At 33.7% G+C, this 19,933-nt stretch overlaps 1 protein-coding gene across 1 annotated transcript in view; it reads right to left on the bottom strand.

Moving 5' to 3' along the window:
- Positions 1-19,933, bottom strand: part of SMCHD1 (structural maintenance of chromosomes flexible hinge domain containing 1) — a gene marked incomplete at both ends in the record, with an annotated part of 76,436 nt that overhangs the window by 33,354 nt on the left and 23,149 nt on the right. The window contains 22 exons of the mRNA XM_079533444.1: positions 1,112-1,200; positions 2,737-2,885; positions 3,535-3,762; positions 4,605-4,739; positions 5,792-5,931; positions 7,386-7,458; positions 8,488-8,584; positions 8,914-9,058; positions 11,262-11,381; positions 11,467-11,544; positions 13,084-13,197; positions 13,331-13,413; positions 13,586-13,692; positions 13,980-14,093; positions 14,212-14,409; positions 14,896-15,079; positions 15,187-15,310; positions 16,038-16,245; positions 16,472-16,565; positions 17,335-17,501; positions 19,228-19,347; positions 19,500-19,614. Coding sequence (XP_079389570.1) covers positions 1,112-1,200; positions 2,737-2,885; positions 3,535-3,762; positions 4,605-4,739; positions 5,792-5,931; positions 7,386-7,458; positions 8,488-8,584; positions 8,914-9,058; positions 11,262-11,381; positions 11,467-11,544; positions 13,084-13,197; positions 13,331-13,413; positions 13,586-13,692; positions 13,980-14,093; positions 14,212-14,409; positions 14,896-15,079; positions 15,187-15,310; positions 16,038-16,245; positions 16,472-16,565; positions 17,335-17,501; positions 19,228-19,347; positions 19,500-19,614 — 2,882 coding nt within the window. The remainder of the gene's footprint in view (positions 1-1,111; positions 1,201-2,736; positions 2,886-3,534; positions 3,763-4,604; positions 4,740-5,791; positions 5,932-7,385; positions 7,459-8,487; positions 8,585-8,913; positions 9,059-11,261; positions 11,382-11,466; positions 11,545-13,083; positions 13,198-13,330; positions 13,414-13,585; positions 13,693-13,979; positions 14,094-14,211; positions 14,410-14,895; positions 15,080-15,186; positions 15,311-16,037; positions 16,246-16,471; positions 16,566-17,334; positions 17,502-19,227; positions 19,348-19,499; positions 19,615-19,933) is intronic.

Here is a 19,933-nt window from a genome sequence, read left to right as displayed (position 1 = left end):
AAGTAATTGACACATTGTTAAAGCACTGCACACTACTTGAAGAAGAAAAAAGATACGAGTCATTTTTCACCAACAGCACAAGCACCAAAATAAATAAAAGTAAAAACCAACAAAATAAAAAGCCAGTATTGAAGCATCTAAACGTTTCTTATGTTCACAAAGTCTGGAGTAGCCATGTGCAAAAACCAAAGAACAATAAGACTGATCCCTTAACATCGTACTTTTCTTAGGTTAAGCTGTTAACTTTAAAATACTTCATTTTGAAGGCCATGCCTTTGAAATAATCTGACTGCTATTTTAGCCTTCAAGGTTTTAGAATCGTAGAATGATTTGGGTTGGAAGGGACCTTTAAGATCATCTGGTTCCAACCCCCCTGCTATAGGGAGGGACACATCCCTCTAGATCAGATTGCTCACAGCTCCATCCAGCCTGACCTTGAATGCTTCCAGGGAGGGGGCATCCACAGCTGCTCCAGGCAATCTGTTCTAGCACCTCATCAGTTCTCAGTAAAGAATTTCATCCTAATATCTAGTCCAAATATACCCAGTTTCAGTTTAAAGCCATTTCTCCTCATCCTGTTGATGCATGACCTTATAGAAAGTCCCTTCCCAGCTTTCCTGTAGGCCTCCTTCAAGTACTGAAAGACTGACCCTAGAGCCTTCCCTTCTCCAGGCTGAACAGCCCCAGCTCTCTCAGCCAGTCCCCATGAAGGTGCTCCAGCCCTCTGATCATCTCCATGGCCCTCCTCTGGACCCACACCAACAGCTCCATGTCCTTCGTGTGTTGCGGGCCACAGAACTGGACTTCAGGTGGGATCTCACAAGAGCAAAGCAGAGGGGCACAATCACCTCCCTTGACCTGCTTGTCGGTCATGCTTCTCTTGATGCAGGCCAGGATAAGGTTGGCCTTCTGGGCTGCAAGTGCACATTGCTGGCTTGAGTCAAGTCTCTCACCAACCCCCAAATCCTTCTTCTTGGGACTGCTCTCAAGCCATTCTCTGCCCAGTCTGTATTTGTGCTTGGGATTGCCATGGCCCAGGTTCAGGATCTTGCACTTGGCAAGGAAATAGAAATGCATTTTACAGTAAAGTGAAGAATATGTAAATACTCACCAATTTCACCCTGTAGATCTTCCCCCAACTGGAGTGTGTTTGACCCTTCTAATTTGCATTTAATGTGTTTGGGTTCATCAGGAAGTGGCCTAAGTTAGCACAAGAAAATGTATTTACAATCATTTTCATCAAGCTAATCACACTAGAACACAGAACAAAGAATGCAGCAGTAACCATCCACTTGTGATTGGAGGGCTTTTTTAAATTTACCCTTCCATGTATTAGAGCACCATATCTGATGCGCATAAAGCTTACATGGCAGCTTTTACCTCAAGTTTATCAGGTGCAGGCTACAAAAGACTCCTAACAAAACAAAAGACAGCATCTTATTTGTAATAGCTTGCCTACCAGCATTTTACCACAAGTAAGATTTTACCACAAGTAAAGCACATCCCCAAAGTAACATACAATTGTCTATATATTAACATTCATATGTATATATATGTATATTTTAATATACATATGAATGTTAATACACATTATTACATACACATACATACACATGTACATCATATACACGTACTTGCAAAGGTATCAAAGTCTTGCTATGAAAACACATGCAGAATTTCTTCAGGATTTGATTACAGCTAACATAGTTTTAAATTTTTTAGCCAGAGCACATTATAAAATAGTCTCTTCAAAATACTTTCTGGGGTGCTTTTTAAACAGTCCTAGCCTTTTTGTTGGTTTATTTAATGACGGTTAACATAAGTTATGAGCTGGCTCCCTCAGAATTAGCGTCACCCAACAACTAAATTATGTGAGAATTAACTTATTCAAACAATAACATAATGTTTTTTACAAAATTTGAGACATTCAAAAATCATACTAGAATTACCCCCCATTAATTTGTACAACTACAAGAGAATAAGCCCTGAAGAAGAGTTCCCTAATCTGAGATTGCCTTCCCCCAACAACCAAAAATGTATAAAAAAATTAAACAATCCACTGCTCTACTTCCTTGCAAGAAAAGTATCAATTCAGACTGCTTTTCTGTTCTTCATTTAAGAAAGCAAAAAGTATAACTTTAATGAAACTTTATCTGCTTCTAACAGTGAAGCACCAAAGACATCAGTTTACAAGCTTTAAGCTCTGAATTCTTAAAAAAATCAGATCCATCTCAACAAACTATACGGTAAGCAAAGCTAGCTGTTGAGACTCAGTAAGTGATAAGCAGGTGATTTTAAAGTTTGACTTACAGTTTGTCACTTTTGACCAAGATACCAGATACAGGTATCTACTGCTAGGCTAGATAAATCTTTGGATACAAAACAGCAATGGTAACAATGCGCTCTACAGTGATTTAGTTAACAGCAACATGACTCTGAAAAAATCCTATAAGCTAGCACTTGATTGTTGGTGTCTTCAAAAACTTTTATCTCCTTCAGTATAAATACAAATACTTTAAAAAGTGATCAGGACTGGCATAAACAGATTGCAGTGGAAACCTTCACATAATTCTCATTGTTCATATGTTCTCATTTGTGAACATTTTTGCTTTAACACTCTCCTGATACCAGATTTCATTACTTCAGCTTCCAATGAAAGATTTTTATATCCAATAGAGCACATCTATAACCCTTTCCTGACATAATAATTCACAAAATGCATTTTGACATACAAACCTGATTGTAAACGCACTCTCCAAAGACACATGGCCATCAAGATAACTTATTAGACAGTACCGTACATCTTTCACTGATGTTGGTACTTTCACATCAGGTAACAATCCCTGCATCAACTGTTCTCTGTTAATTTTGGGTGTCCAGTTAACCTAAAATTATAATTGTTTAAATGAATCAGAAATTAAATTATTAATGACCAGCAAATTATTACAACTGAAGTCATTCTAAACATGCTGAAGCAAAATAGAGGTAATGCCTTTTAAAAGATAAGCCAGAGCTCTCTGGCCAAAGATGCAAATTACTCTCAATATAAAATAAGCTTCTCTCACTGCACCTTCCTGAGTTAAGAAAGATCTGATTCAGAAAAACCTTACCAAAAAGTCACATATATGGTGAAGCTCTATCTTTATATTAGGGTCCATGTACATGCACAGACAGACAAACAAAATCTTCACGAAAAGAGTGTCTATTCAATATTCCTAAAGCTGGGAAAACCTCAGATCTTAAAGTTAGAATTTTATTACTGACTTACTTTCTTTCCAGACTGAGAGCTGGAAACCACCTTTTTTTCATAGTGCTATCCTACAGCATTATTCTGCACTACATTAAATGTCTTGATCTCGTTAACAACACAATATTAATAAAATCATTTTTTCATGAATTCATTAAGCAGATATTAAAGTTCCCAATAATACAGTCTTGAGGAATATTATTTGGAATGATACTCTGATTCCCATGGATTTTAGAGAAGCACTAGATAATTCCCGCGTTATATACTGTTTCTTCAAAAATACCTGCCTTAATTTTTTCTGCCATAGCTGAAGTTATATGTATCTCCCTTTCTCCTTCGTCATACATCTGAAATATAAGGTTGTGCATAATATCTCCAGCAACCCAGTTGATTTCATCCTGATGTTTAATTTGAATAGCTTTTTGTCCATTCATACTTAAGACCTGCAGTCTTGCAACATGACTGCTTGGAAGAAGTTTAATCATCTTTTCCACTGGTGGCACATCTTTACAACTCTAAACATGGGATGGAAGGGAAAAAGAGACAAATATCATGAAGATATAAAATATATATAAATTAATAAATATTTCCTTCATAATAAATCTATGGCATTACTCTAGATTATTAAGTGAGAACAGCTGTCCAAATACAAAGCTAGCTTAACTTGTCAAAAGCGAATAAAAAGAATATGCCAGAACTGGAACTGATGCTGCTTAGAAAATGCTTTATATATATATTACAGTATTTTTTGAACAATTTACAAAATATTTATTTAAGACTAATCCAAAAAAACATGCCATGTACATTATCTTACCACATTACTATTTGTTTACACCATTTTCAACGTAAAATGCTGAAAGTCTTATTTTCTTCTGCTGTGCGGCTCTCCTGATTACCAGAGAGCTGGGATATTCAATAACATAAAAAAATAAAAACAAAAAACAAACAACATCTAGACCAACAAGCTTAAAGAGTGACATATTCATTTCTAACCTTTAGAAAAAAAATATGCAATATTATTTTCTCTAAGGTTTGGGAAACATTTTTTTGTGCTTCATCTGGCTCTAAATGTTCATGCAACAAAGGTAATTTCACAGAAGGAATCAGCGATTAAACTCCCAGAAATAATGCTTAGTTCTGAAATACTAAATGTGAGAGATGAAGAAAAATGGAATTTCTTTGCCTTTTTATGGCTTACTAGAGATGAAAAAGGACAGACATGATTCTCAGGCTTATGGAATTAAAATAGTGGCTTTTAGAAGCTAAGTTAGTTTATAAAACTTTGGTTTAAAAGCAAGACAATATAGTAAATACTTTCCAGTCTTTTGCTCATCCAAATGTCCTGATCAATACTTACAGGTATTTCAATCCTTGCTTTGAGCATCTGGTCTTTCTTTATATTCAGTACGTGTATGACTGGACCAGTTAAAATGTTTGTTCCTGCATTACTGCAGTCCACAGAATACACAGGTAGGTTTGAAGCACCTAAAAACTATTTAAAACATACAATTAAACTTCAGGTTCCTTTTGCAGAACTAGAAGAATTATTCCAGAAAATGATTGTTTGTGCAACTCCAGAGCTACATATGATTATTTGCAGGTTTTTTTTTTTAAGTTTTCATCAAATCACAAAAAGTAATGAAAAAGAGAAAGTGTTTTTTTTTTTTTTTTCCTGTGTGATAAGAGGTGTATGAGAGAAAGGAACAAAAGAAAAATTTACTATCTACACCATTCCTTTATACTTTATACAAATACACACTAGCCTCTTTATGCATTCAGGCAAAACGTTCCATTTAGTTAATAAAGTTGATAAGTTTTCTAAAAAGAAAAAACACAAACCACCCAAGTGTTAGATGTGATACTTACAAGTCTGTTTAATCTGTCACCACACTACTGCAGACTCACTTTAAAGAAACAGCATGTATGCTTATAAAGTAGAAAAGGAAAGAAGACTGTACTCTGTGAAAACCATTTTTATGGTTTATCTGTCCATGCTGGACGACTGATTTCACTGTAATTAAAAAAGTTACTTTCCTGAGCTAAAAATCAAACAAACAATAAAAACTCTTCTGTCCAAAACACTTAGACCTATAAAAGCACAGCACCATGCACATTTCCTTACTAGTTTAAATGTTTACAATTATTATGTTATCACTATTCCTTAGGCAGCACACTTGCATTAGTAGCAAACTTGCATTTTCATATTTAAGCAAATTAGAAGTATATTGTCTGAAGTTTTTTTTTCCTCCCAAAATGTATTTGAGCATTGTATATGAAAAACATGATCTAAAGCATCTTAAAATCATAGATATATCATCACATCATTTTTCTCTTCCATTTTTATGTCCAGGTTCCTATAATCTTGAAACTTGCTGAATGAATCAAAATGGACGATGCAAGGAAGTCACAGGTGGGGCCATAAGGCTATAGACATTCCAAAAGCACTATTCAAGATGTTAATTCTGTCCATATGTCAAAGTAGGTTCCTTTCCTAGTCCTTTTAAAGTATCAAATCCTTATGAAATACTATAAAATACAATTTACCTTGCAATGAACTATCAGTTTTGGCTGTGCTGTTATATTGCCTGATTCATCCAACACTTCAACCTGAAAGGGGAAGGCTGTACCATTTTCAATCTTAAGAATTTCAGAATCTGGTTTTACTTTCAATTGATACGGAGGGCCTGTAAAAAGAACATTGGTAGAACAGTGGTTATACTTTAGATAACCCACTAGACTCAGTTTTTGCTATTTTGAAAAGCATTTTAAAGCCAAGATACCAAAAGATACCAAGATATCTATGATAACAAGCCAGAAAGTTTCTTGATGCTGACTGTCCATTAATACGTATCACCTGCCACTCTTTGGGAAAAGATGAGCTTCAACACATGCAAGGTGTAAAGATAATGCAGTGCTGTCTACATACTATACCAAACCACATTCTTAAAAAGAACTTGAAACTTTCTCCTGACGTGAAAAACAAAGATATTCGTGTTGAGCTACGTGAACAATCATAACACGCAGCACTTTCATTACGAAAGCCATCAGAGCTACAACTTACATGCAAAGAAAAGCATAGCAGACTTTTATGGCATTACTTCAATAGTAAAGTGAAGCTATTAAAAGAGATCTATCCCATGAACATACAATTAGTCTTATCAATTTTAAAATAAGAGAAAGAGGTCATAGATTTTTGTATGTCTAGACTGACAAAAGCAGAAGCTTCTCATAAGGAATGAAGGTGCCTTCAGCCTAACGTAAACAATTAAGCAATACAATCTATCTCAAGCCAGTTTGCTCCAAGTGACTGTTTCTACATGAAGCCTTAACGGCCCAAGTAATAATGAATAATGGAATAAATTGTGCCTTGTTGGTCTAACAAAGCTTGAAATACACATATTCTCAACAAAATAAGAAAGGTAATAAGAAAAATAAAAAATAAGAAATAAATAGAAAGGTCAAAAATGAACCTTCAAACTACTGTATATGAATTAAAAAGCAAAAACTAACAGTAAAAAAAAATCAACAGCCACAAAAGCAGGTTAAAACAGATAACTGTAATGACGTACAGAAATCTTCAGTATCAAAGCCATCCACAGAACAATAAATCTGGTAAGGGTGGTGGAGCTACAGAGCTCAATATTCCTCTCCTGTGTTACAATAAAGTCGATGCGTAACACGAAAGATCTCGAACTAAATCCCGACTGCAAAAGCATCCCCTTCCTTTGTTGGGGTAAGAAACTGCATGAGAATTTACTAATTCACAACATGACTTCTACAGTGACAGCAGGTCAGTACAAGTTAGCACAATTTAACAGGCTTGTGAACTTGTGAACGATGAATAAGATTGAGAAGAAAAAAATATAATTTTATTCATTCAGAGGGGCTAGGTTATAAAAACATATTAAAAAAGTTAATCTCAAGCAGGTAAATTTCAGCTACCGGAATAATGGACAAAACTGGGCTGCCAAGATTAATATGCTCTTAGCTTTATTTAATTTCAGCAATCACTTCAATGAGTCAAAATATTCTCATTGAATGCCTTATTAAATACTTGTCCTTGTGAGAAGAAACATTTTATTAATAGTTTCAGAACAAAGTTCAACACAAATTCACCAAATATGTAAAGGATTCTTACCAGGCTGCAATCTTATTTTAAAAATTTGTGTGTCTTCTTTCAATCCAGGAAGAGTAACCTTCAGATTAAAGTTCTAATGAAAAGAATATTTTTAGTATTAACCATAAACAAAATCAGATCATAAATTATTTCATAAAATGATGTTAATCCATATAAACGTTAATTTCAGAGACCTACACAAATTTTTTTGCACTGTTACATAAGTCAAGACTTATCCATTGCACTAGAATCTGTTTTGTCACATTATTACTCCCAGAGATGTGAAATCCAGGGTTTGCAAGATAAACTACAAGGTTCTGAAGCTACCATACGTTGTGGTTTTTGTTGTTGGAAGACAAAAGCATTTTGTCTACATACCACGTTGTGGTAGATAAAAGCATTAAAAAAAAAAAAAAAAAAGTAGGCTTAAAGAAAAGGTCTGCAAGCTCTGCGTTCACTATTCTTTAGCTGATTGCCAGTAGAAAGGCACCACATTTGGAATCCATCTCACATTTGAATAAGACCATTAGAAATACAACTGCTGCTGCAGAATTCCATCCCTAAAATTCACATTCACAAGACAGCTAGAAAATGAAACGGTCTGCTCAACAGTCTTGAAAGCACTCATTTAAAACTGGTTGCACTGCAAATACAAGATTTTCATGTATTATAAATTTGAGAACATTTTGTTGCAACTCATGAAGCACCATTCTTTCAAGTTCAGAAATACTGTTGCTGTACGGTTTTAGTTTCATAAACCTGGTCTATGTCTTTCATATGCCTAGTAACAATTTGTAACATTAACAGCCTGTCGCTCGAAAGAAAGCGATTGGGCAACTTTTTTTGGCCTGCCAAGGAAGAGAAGCAAAAGGAGGCCGAGGCTGATTCCTTGCAGCAATATTTTAAATCAATTTCAGTATAAGTTTGAACTAAGACAGTTGAATTAGTATTTTGAGTACACGCTACCACAAATGCAGTGTGACTGCCCACCCCTAAGGCAGTGCCACCAGTAGAGCAAAGCTGTGGGTACAGCCATAAGAAATCATGAGAAAATATCCAAAGAAAGAGCAATTGCAACTTGTTTCTTAAAAATAATACTTCAAGTTTGAATTCATTAGCATACCTTGCCCTGGCAACTATTTACACAGCCTTTAGCAGTGACACCCTTAATGATGCAATTTGCTCCTGCAGTTAACTCTTCATATTGCAAAGTCAATCCACTAAAAAAAGAAACAACAATAACGACAAAAAGAAATAAAAAACCAAACAAAAAAAACAGAAAAAAGCAGAACCAATTTAAAAAATGAATAGTGTTTGAATTCTTCAATAAGATTTTCCACTAAGATATATACTAGATACTTGCAGACATCCCTATGGCAATAACAACAAAAATAACAGCCAACTAATGTTACAAGTATACATCACTTAGACAAAACACAAAAAATTGCTATGTTTACAAGAAGTACAACAAAAATATAAAACGCTCCCCACCCCTAAAAAAATTCCAAACCCAAACCATCAAAAAAGGATGATGAGATAATTGAATTACCTAGCTTCAAGAATTGGTTTTATCTCATTTGTCAACTGCGTTGCATGACCAAACTCATCCTGCAATTCCAAAGGAATATTAAAAGGTACTCCAACCCGAAAAGGAAGCTCCAAAAGACCCACTGAAAATTTCTCTGCTTTGCCCTCTAAGAGAAAATAACAATACATTTTTAGAAGTAATTATGTATGTTCATGGGCTTTTTCTTAATTAATGCTGCAGTTAAAACATGTGGTTTTCAGCCTCAAAGTAAATAAGCTATTTAGAAATAAGATCATAGTTTATAGTTTTCCATTAGTTGTAAAACTCATTTATGCAAAAAAAAAAATTTTGTCCTACAGCTACACCAAATTTGAGAGATGAAGATGAGTCAGCATTATTTGAAAAAGAATCCTAAGCACCTTTTCTGCGAAATATGGCACTGTGATATTGTCTATGATTAAGCACTCCAAGACCAAACATGCACGTTTAATAGTTGCATTTTGAAGTTTCTGACATCATTTGCACTGAGTAGTACAAAAGGGAGCCTGGGAATCAGGAATGTTTTGTGGAACCAAACTTTCTTGGCTTCTGAAAAAAGAAGCAATACAGTGCAGTGCTAGATTGCTGATTAATATCCTGTCAAATACATAACTATCACTACCTACAGATTAAGTTATCAGCAAATGTATTTCGCATCAGATAAGAGAAAAATCACAAGGGAAGGGAAAATACGTATTGGCCAAAGCTACTTGAACAGTAACAATAACTAAGAGACTTCAACATTTCAATATTATTTAGAATTTCAATAATATTTAGAACCATATGATAAAACCATAAAATGCTTTGACAGAAAAACAGTAAAAGAACTTCTGTATTGTCGGTGTGATTAATTAGCAAAAGAACATATGCTGAATTAAGAAAGCAAAACCTACAGAATAACTTAAGTAGTTCAGTTTTAAGAGTATTTTTGACTACTTTTAGCTTTTAAGCCTAGCAGGAAGAAATGTAATCAATGAAAAACACCTTACTGTTACATAAAATACTTTCAAAGAGCTGGTGATTTCTATTCACATTTTAATTCTTCTGGTCTGAATTTTCAGAAGCTACACACACATGAGGTTACATAAAAATTAGTTTTTCAAATAAGTATTTGGAGAATTTATGGTTGCTTTGAAACAACAGAAAACAAGGCCAAAAATAATGACTTCAAATAGTCGCTTCTCAAGATAGAAGATATGAAAAAGTTCAAGTAATCTCAATAACAAGTTAAAAAACTAAATTCAGATAGACAATAGCTGCTTTTTATATCTCTTATATAAGTAGTACCAACTTATTAAGTTTTCAGATTTTTAGAGTTTATATTTGTTTCCAATGAGATCTGTTCATTTAATTTTTTTTTTAAGACTGAAGTTACCATTAACCACAGGCTGCTGTGCTGTGGGAAGCCACAATACCATCGAAAAATATTTTTTAAAATAAGAATGTAGTTCTGCAACTTTTACTATTTGCTTTTTGTTTTAATAAATAGCGATTAAGAAGGTTCTGTATTCATTTAGAGAAAGTTTTTCCTTTTTCTTGGCACCTCAGGATGCTGATTTCCCAGAAAGCATTTGGGGATTTGTCCACTAGTGTACTCCATAGGAGCTTACATGCATATGAGGGAGGTCACAGCCTGCTTAAGCTCCATTTTGTAGACCCTGTGATTCCTTTTTTGTCATATTGTTCCAGGCCCTTTGCTTGTCAATCCTGTTTAACAGCTCCTCACAGGGATACTGTTAACTCTCTCCCCCCCAGCTCTTTCCTAAGTTTAAATTCACATTGGTTTTTACCACCTCAGAAAAAGGAAACAAAATTGCTGCATGGCAAAAGAATTGAGGAAAATTTTTCCTTTCAAATTGGAGAGCCCAAGCCAAGGGAAGATCTCTTTTTCATGTATGTATATTGCTGATGTTTTGATTACTGTATGTGAGCACTGTGTGTACATATACGCATACACACACACACACACACACACACATTTATATAAAACAGAATAGGTCTTCATGATAGGATTAAACAGGGGATGAACAATACAGAGTTAATGATTTTTTGCAAATTAAATTTAATACAGCAAGAAAATAACAGAAGATGATACTTAAGATGAATTCAAGGAACCAAAAGTACAGAAAATTGCTTTAAATCCTATGAAATGTTAGTTAGAGGTAGTATACTCCTTTATGATTTTATTTATTTATTTATTTATTTTAATTTCTGGAGAGAAGTTAGAACCTTAAAGCAATTATCTCTCTCAACTAAAACATAAATAACTTGGATACATAACATACTAAACAAACACCAAAAGTAAAAGAAAACTGGCTGAAATTTCTTACCTACAATAGTAAATTTAAATGTTTTAGATGGCAGAGGCCTTCCTGCGTAAGTGTCTGCATTACTTTCGTTTAAGACTACCTGCAGCTTCAAAGTATAGTTCCCAAGTTTCTGAAGATTCTCTAAAGGAAAATTAAAATAAGTTTATAAAGAAAAAAAAAAAGGAGAATTATAAATAAGCTGAAAATATTGCAACTATTAACTCACCCATTTTTTTAAACCAGTATGGCCATTTTCCTCCATGCTGACTTATATGAGAAATTATTTCTTTATTCCCAGCAGGTGCTGAAAAATAAACACTTAGCTACACACATTTGCAGACTACACATAATTCTCCATCACTTAAAAACACGTCACTATTAAATCTAAGAAACATAAATTCAGCTTCACAATAAATCACATTAATCACATCTTAAAAAAAAATAATTAGAAAATCTAATTCCACATCTAATCCTATTTTAATTCGAAACTTCAGACACATTAAATGGAAGTAACAGGTTTGTAAACTTGCATTTTATTAACTCTTTCGTTATACGCTCCCTGTTAAGTACTTGAAGGCTGTGCCATCATCCATACTAACAACTGATCAACTTTACAAATGATTAAGTACCTCAAATGGGAGTAATGCTAAAAATAAGTTGACTGGAAGTATATTTGAGGAAAATAAAAACATTTGTTTTTTTGCACCAAATTATTTTATCTAGTTTATAGACATATCTGCAGCATGAATGCACAGCCAAGAATTAAAATAATGAAACTCAGAGGCAAAACTTAACAACTGGTGCTAGAGCCTCAAAGATATGCAGGAGTAACGTTAAAAACTTCTCAAGAAGCAATAATGTATTTGCTTTTCAAATATAATTTAGAATAAATATAGAAGGCAACTACAACAAGACTATACAGAATAAAAAGAAATGTAGCTAAAAGGTATATTCAATTCTGTAGGTAAGTGCAAATAACTGTTTCACATCCTGTTCTTCTATCAGTTTGTATACATAAAACAAAGCAACAGCTACCTGCTCTCTTAGATGTCTTTCTCTGAATGTGTAATTCTGGAAGATTAGGTTTTTAGAAAAAGCTCTGATTTTTTTTTTTTCAGTAAGAGAATTTAGAGGGTTTTTTTACATATATTTAAGATTTGTAACAATATTTGTACAGATTTTCAACTGTGGCAGTCATTAACACTGAAAAAAGAGAATTTCTCAAGTGCAGATTTCATACTGCAGTGTCAGCTGCCATCAAGCTAAACAAAGTGTTTATGCATTATGCAAGATGCACACTTTGAAGATGCTCACCTTTCTTCTTGTACTGTCCCACTGTAGATCCATAATCCAAGGGGCAAATTTACATACAGGGTAAATTTCTTCACTTCTACTGTGAAGAAGTATAATATTCTGTGCATACCGATGCACAAAAGATGACAACAAAAATGATGGGTTCTTGAAAGAGAGCTAGTGAGAAGACCTGAGCTTTTAAGGCAGGAGTGCTATATTCTGATTTGCTCTGAAAGAGGAAACAACTCTAAGTTTTTTATACTTCAAATTTGCAAGTGACGTTCAAGTTAACATTGTTATGCACTAAACAAGCCTGGTCTCTACTTCTATGCAACATTCAGACATTAAATACCTGGCTTTGAGGCAATGGTCATTCTGTGCAACGTGGCTTTGGATTGCTACATGAATCTCTGATGGGATACCGTCCTTCAAATTAAAAGCTGTGTTTGTCTACCAAACTCCAATATGTATTATATGTATATACACAAGCAAATATACTTCATGCACTTTTAAACAATAAAGGCTAATTAAAATAGGCTCAAGTACTTACAATGTAAAATAACTTTGAGTTCAACAAGAAGTTTCTTTGAACCTCCATGGCTGGTACCTGGAAGCTTTTGCATTGCTTCTCCTTTTTTGTTCAGAATTTCTATTCTTAATGCCCCTATATTTAAAAGGAACAAATGAAGGATTTTTAAAGCATGCTCCCCCTACAAGTGACTGGAATTTTCTGTACGTTTGTTTCTAACACAAATTAAATGGATGTTTTTAGTATTCAGAAAGGAAAACAACTATACCTATTGGTGTACCAGCCAACCTTGTTTCATTTGGCAATAATTCATCTCCTTCAGGCCAAGTTACTGACAATTTGTCTGGAAGTCTAGTGAAAGACAGAAAGAAAAGAATATATATGAAGCTCTGTTTTGGGGAAAAAAAAGTTTGATAGTGTCCTCTCACTTGGAATAAATCTAACTGTATTTTTGTGATGCTTAAAAAATACTAAAACCCTTAGTATGAACTGCACAAGCAAGTCAACACAGTTCAAAGCTTACCTCGCCATTTCATCCTCTATATATTTTTTAACAGCTTTGTCAGACACAGTTCTGTCTAGTTTTGAGATTGGAACAGTTTTCATTTCAGCATACAATGCCTGAGGTTCCTGGAAAAAAAAAAAAAAAAACATCCAGTTAAAAACAGATTATAATACGTTGGAGAGAAAAATTTATCAAGGGACCAGAGAGATAAACATAAACATAATACAAAACACTATCAAATACTTCTTGATGACTCCACTGACCACTGTGTTAAAATTTAGAATTTTCAAAAGTTTTTGGAAAAAAAAATAACAAACAAAAAACAAATCTTAAAAGGAAGTCTGATCTACGATTAAGACTACAAACTCCATAAGTATACCAGACATGAGAATCCTTTACACAGCTGTCTTACCAAAGCAATCTGAACCTCTCCACCAGTGGCAAATATATCCCCATCATGGTCTCCATACAAAAAAAATTTCTCAATACTTCCATAGAATATTGGAAGAGTCTTAATGGTTTTCACCTGCAAAGGGAAGATAACAACTACATTCAATACATTTATTCTGCATCAAGAGTATTGTATCTGCCTTCTATAGGGTTCAAACAAACAAAAAAATTACATGAGTGAGCAAATAACTTACCAGCTGCCCAGTTTTGAATGTTTTCCCATCCCACTCTATTGAGGAATACATGGCCCAAGGGCTCTGCATTCTTTTGGATGGCAAATCAGTACGTGTAGTTATTCCTTTAAAGACTGTGAATTTTATCTGTTTGTCATATTTCTCATGACAATCTTTGAGCCACAAAGCAAATTCTCTATCAATTTTCATTCGTTGCTCCTATAAACAGATTACAAAAGAAATATATATAATTGATATATTCTTACATTTAAATCTGACAAACTCCAAAGTATGAACAACTTGAGGAGTACAGTGATACTGTACTCAAAAAACTAGATTCTACTCAAAAAACTAGATTCTTCAGCCTGTTAATGCTACAATACTTCTGGGCAGCTATGCTTTTATCACTTCTATGACAGAGAAGGTGTTTCCTTAGTGCTTATATACCTTCTATGACAGTCTTCCCACAAAAACTTATAGTAACTAAATAACATCGTTGATAAAGAAATAAAAGACTAAATCTTATGTTTTCAAATTTAAAGAGTCAGCTTCGCTACACACTGTAACTGAGAAAAGCATCTGCCACAAAGTTCTGCAGGAGTGTCTAAGGCTAAAGTTCTTTAGAAACAGGAAAATAATCAGTGACATGAACAGACTGTCACAATATAGATTGTGACAAGCAATAATATAGATTCAAATAATCACCTGTCCATTGAAAATTCTTGTAAACAGTGTATTCTTGTCTTTTAACTTCAGCTCTAGATCCATGAAAGTGAGTTTGTTTGTGCTGACTTGAAACTTATCATTGGTAAACAATGTACCAGATATCCTGTTGTAGCATTCAATTGGTGCCAATCCTCTCTTCTTTGGAGGAGCACACCAGTCAAAACTTAAAAAGAAAAAAAGATGGACATTAAAATCCTTTTCTATACAAATAAAGGTGTTTACATTCTCGAAAAAGATTAGTCTACACTGAAGAAACTGATTACCACTTACTCTTCCACAGTCGTGTAAGGAATTAATCTTCCATTCCAAAAACATTCGAAAATAGGCCTTTTTCCTCTGGCACCCTTTTCAATTATTAGGCAGTCATCGTCATCATCATCATCATCATTTAATCCTTGATTTAGAAGAATACATATGAATAACATCCTTAGAAAACCATTATAATATCAAACAACACAGCAGTTAAGGATTATCTACACTTTTTACATTAGACACATAGCAGCGCATGATACCAAGTTGGATGTCAGATTTTTCTTTAAGAAATACCAAATAGAAAGTGTAAGGAAAATTTTAAAGAGGGGATGGATAGTTCAAAATTTCAAGTATAATTTGAATAAATAATACTTTACCACCACTTACTGTAAAGTCTTGTTTTTCTAGTATTGTAAAATCTCATCACTATTAAAACTCATAATTTATTTTGTTAAAATAATTTCACATGGCGGTGATTTTTTTTTTTTTTCAACACTTAGTATCTGAAATCAAGACTGGATAAAACAAATCTTATATTTAGGACTTGTTTTATATGTTGTTCACTGCAGTATTCTGGTACTAATGTGTCCTGAATCGGCGTGCTCATAGCAAAGATCTAATAGTTAGGAAAGTGGAAATGTTTCAATCAGATTTCATTTTCTGTTTGTAATTTAACAGCGGAGGGAGCTACATGAAAGATCAATATTTACATGTACAAGTTACCACAACAGCCAACGATGGCAGGTACAGTTTTCTGTTCTATCACAGAATTGATGCTTCAATTTAAATGTTTCTGTTTCATTAAAACACTCAGCGTAGTAGGATTGTCTGCAGTAGATAACCTTGTCATCAATAAGCATTATACTCACTTGGAAAACATGGATCGTCAGGGAATGTTTCTTTATCATACAGGAAAGGATGGTATCGGATTATTCCTTCCACTATACCATCTCCATCAACAAGTGCTTTAAACTCAAAACTATCTGCTGCAGTATTTATATACAGTGTTTGCATATCATCTTTTATCTCTCTAAGATTGATAATTTTTGGTACTTTTCCTTTTTCAAACATAGAAATCTAGAAAAAAAAAAACAAAGCAAGTAAATTTTCCTTAAACCAAACACCCACAGTAATCACAATTTCTGACACTTGTGTTAACTACATTAGCAAAATAATTCAAAAGAATTATATTGCACGTGTATCTTGAAAGATTGCTATAGTTCAAAATAAAGAGAAACAGGCACAATATTTAACAAGTTGTCACAAAAGAAGAATTTTTAAAGACAGATATGAAATTTCTTACCTCAATGTCAATGTTGTTGAAAGGGCTTACACCTTTTGTCACAGCTTTAGTTTCATTTCCTTTTGGTCCATGAATATAATAGTGATAGATATGACTGAAATACATTTTCAATGAAAATATATGTTAAAAAAAATTGAAATTAGAAAAATTGAACATAACAGATTAAAACATTCTGCTTCTTTTTATTGTTTTATTATTGACTCTATTCAACTCAATGAACAAGTATACTTGGTACAGACTGAATGCATCAAGGAAAATAAATGCACCTGCAAGTGTTACATCTTGTTACATCTCCCTGCTTCTGACATCCACCCCACTAAATGCATCCCCAGAAGAGATCTTGGCTTTCAGACCAAAGCTCCTTGTACTCTCACTGCTCAGGACTTCAGAGCAGTGTGCCCACTGGTGTGCCCACACTGCTTAGCAGTTTCTCTGCACCCCTTCCACAATTTAAAAGGTGCTCTCATGGCCTTGAAACATCACAGTTTTGCGGGAGGTCAGATAGTCAGGTTATGAGATTAAGTTGCTATTCTGACAGCTATAAAGTTATTCACAACTAAACAACTAATACTTGCACTAATACTGTAATAATCGCACTGAACAGACTAATAATTAGATGGATAACTATTTAAAAACTATCAAGTCACACTGGTACTGATGTTTATAAATATCTGTTTGGATTGACAACTTTCTCAGTTGTGCTAGTTTCAGAAAGAAACAGGTAAGACTAATTGGGGCATTGACAAAATATCCATCAACAGTCTTAACACAAAAAATGGAATGAGTAAATACAAAAAGTAACTCATAATTCTCTGATTTTATTAGTAGCTTTATTTTAAATCAAACATAAAACACCAACTTACGCCAGCTGCCTTGTCCAAAGATGAAAGTAGTTTTTCAAGTATTGCATATGATCTGGTTGAACACCTGTAATGATAACTGCTGTGAAACTCTCTTTATCCCTCTCTTCTAATATTAGATTATGAAGAAATCTTTCATCATCGTTTGTGATGTGAGTAGAGTCAGATGGCTACAAAAAAAAAAAAAAAAAAAGAGTAAAATAAGAAGAGAAATGTAAACTGAATTTCTGAACTCACATCTGAAAGGATTAAAGAAAACAGAACAGAAAGAGAATGCAGAACACACGATGCTAAGAATCACCAAGGATTAATGCTTAAAACAAAAGCTCCTAAGTTAAATTCAATGAACTCAGAATCCAACATCCTTGATCCGGTTCATTTTCAATGCACTCATCACAGTGTTTTATTTGTAAACTGAACAATTGCATTCATGCTTAATGTAGCCTTCTGAGATGTGAGTTCTCAATCAAATTCAAATGGAATAATCATGCACAAAATGTATTTTTAAAGCACATCATGACATTAAAAAAAAAATCTTAGTTTTTAAATGGATAGTCTCCTTCTTGAAACAGAACTTGAAGTGGAAGAAACACTCTATGGCTATGAAATGTAAAGCACAGCATCAGTTCCAGCTGAAATATCACAGACAAATGAAGTTCTGATTGTCTTTTCCTGGATGGATGCACTTTACTCATAGCTGCACAGAAATGAAGTGGTTGATACAATGTTTTGTGCAGCACCAGGAGATAATCTTTTGCATTTGCTTCATCCAGAAAAGAAGATACTTTGAATACAACTGAGATCTTTGTAGCGATTTCAAATGAAAACTGATAGTTTTTTCACACTGTAGTAAATGCAGCTTTGTATCTTATTTTCCAGGAAAGCAAGAGTAACAGTAACATGTCACTGAGCAGGTGGAAGGATACAACTCTGAGCTAACTGTAGGTAGCAAAATATGTTAGTCAAGGGTGCTCTGTTAAGGCTTGCTTTCTCCATGGAACTAAAGAGATCTCCTTAACATATAGGATTATTTGAATAGCTTTCACCAAACTACCACGGCATATTCCCCTATGTTCATAAGATCACTTTCAGATAAAAAGACATATTTACTTGAAGGAAGAATAAGTAGTTAAGAAAGGTGCCTGGTATACATCAAAAAATGATCAGCTGGTGTTCCATCAATACTATCTCTCTTAGGATTTGTACCTTTTTTTCTAGAATACCTTCAGCACGATATTAATTTCATCTCAATTTCTTTGCAAAAGTAACTTCCTTTAATAATACAATGCTTCAAATATGCAATTATTCTTTAAAGGCAGCAAATCCTTACAACTTCTTCTCCTCCTTCTCTTACTTTTTACTTAAGCTTTACTTCTTCATGTAGGCCATGAGGACTTTTCATTTCCATTTTCAACTAAATAGATAATTTCTTTTACAAAATTAGCAAAGATCTGTGACAGTGCTGGGTTTTGTTGGACTAGTTGGAGTTTTTCCCCCATATGCACAGTAGTTCTACTTATTTCTATACAACGTGAAGTATTAAGTAGTGTTTCCCTAATTTACTTTATAATAAATCAGAGAGCTGACATTTTTCTTTATGTTTCACACATGACAAAACAAACAAGCTTTCAGATATATTTAAATATTTCTGTAAGACGCGATGTCAAACTGTACAGAATTTTTGTCCTTAAAATCATAATGGAAAGAGAAAAAAGAACATACAAAAACATGTCTACCATAAATTGTCAAACAAATTTCTCATTACTTCCTTCTACATTACAACCTGCAGGTGGTGCAAATGATAAAAGCACACCCCCCCAGATTGATGTAACAAAAAGTCATGTTAGCCAGGAAAATGCTTTCCTTTAAAATTGAGAAAGCATTACAGCTACTTACCTTTCTGTTTCGAATGAATCCACAATATATTGCTTCTTTGTTTCTCTCTTTCTTTTCAAAATCCTCTTTGGAAAGGACAAGTTCATGTACATCCTGAGAATCTGCAGGTTTGCTTATCATCTGTTTGCATTAAGAAAAAGCATTTAAGATCAAAACAAGGGTTAAAAATGAACAATAAAGTAGTATAAGGGCACAATAAAAAGCTAAAATAATAACAATCTTATCATGTAAATATGTTTTAAAATAAGTTTTAAAGACTGATATCTACTTACTCTGGCAGACTGCCCTACGAAGAACACTGCTTGTTTACCTCCAACTCCAAAATATGAGATATCACTATTTAAACTACGAGGCACTGGCAAAGGGCGAACATATCCTGAATGATCGCTGAAAGTGAAAGTAGATTTAATAAATTTTCAAGCCAACTGTCATTAAAAAAAAAAAAAGTAAATAATTGATGTTAATAGCTTGCATTAAATTCTTCCTGCATTTACTCTGTTCAAATATCCTTCATTTCAAAGATTACAATTTATGTGCCTAAAATCGATTTACTTCTTTTTTTAAGGTAAAAGATGTAGACACATTCTCCTTTCCTCTTTAAGTTACCTTATAAGACATTTCAGCCCATTGTAGCAAACCAACCTTAAGTCAGTCACACATTTAAATCTTACCCAGTTTAAGCAAGCAATAGGACAAACATCTGTTC

The sequence above is a fragment of the Tetrao urogallus genome, assembly GCF_951394365.1.
Source record: "Tetrao urogallus genome assembly, chromosome: 3".
In the NCBI taxonomy this organism is placed as follows: domain Eukaryota; kingdom Metazoa; phylum Chordata; class Aves; order Galliformes; family Phasianidae; genus Tetrao; species Tetrao urogallus.
Note: the sequence above shows the minus strand (reverse complement) of the source record. Positions and strands in the feature narration are given on the sequence as shown.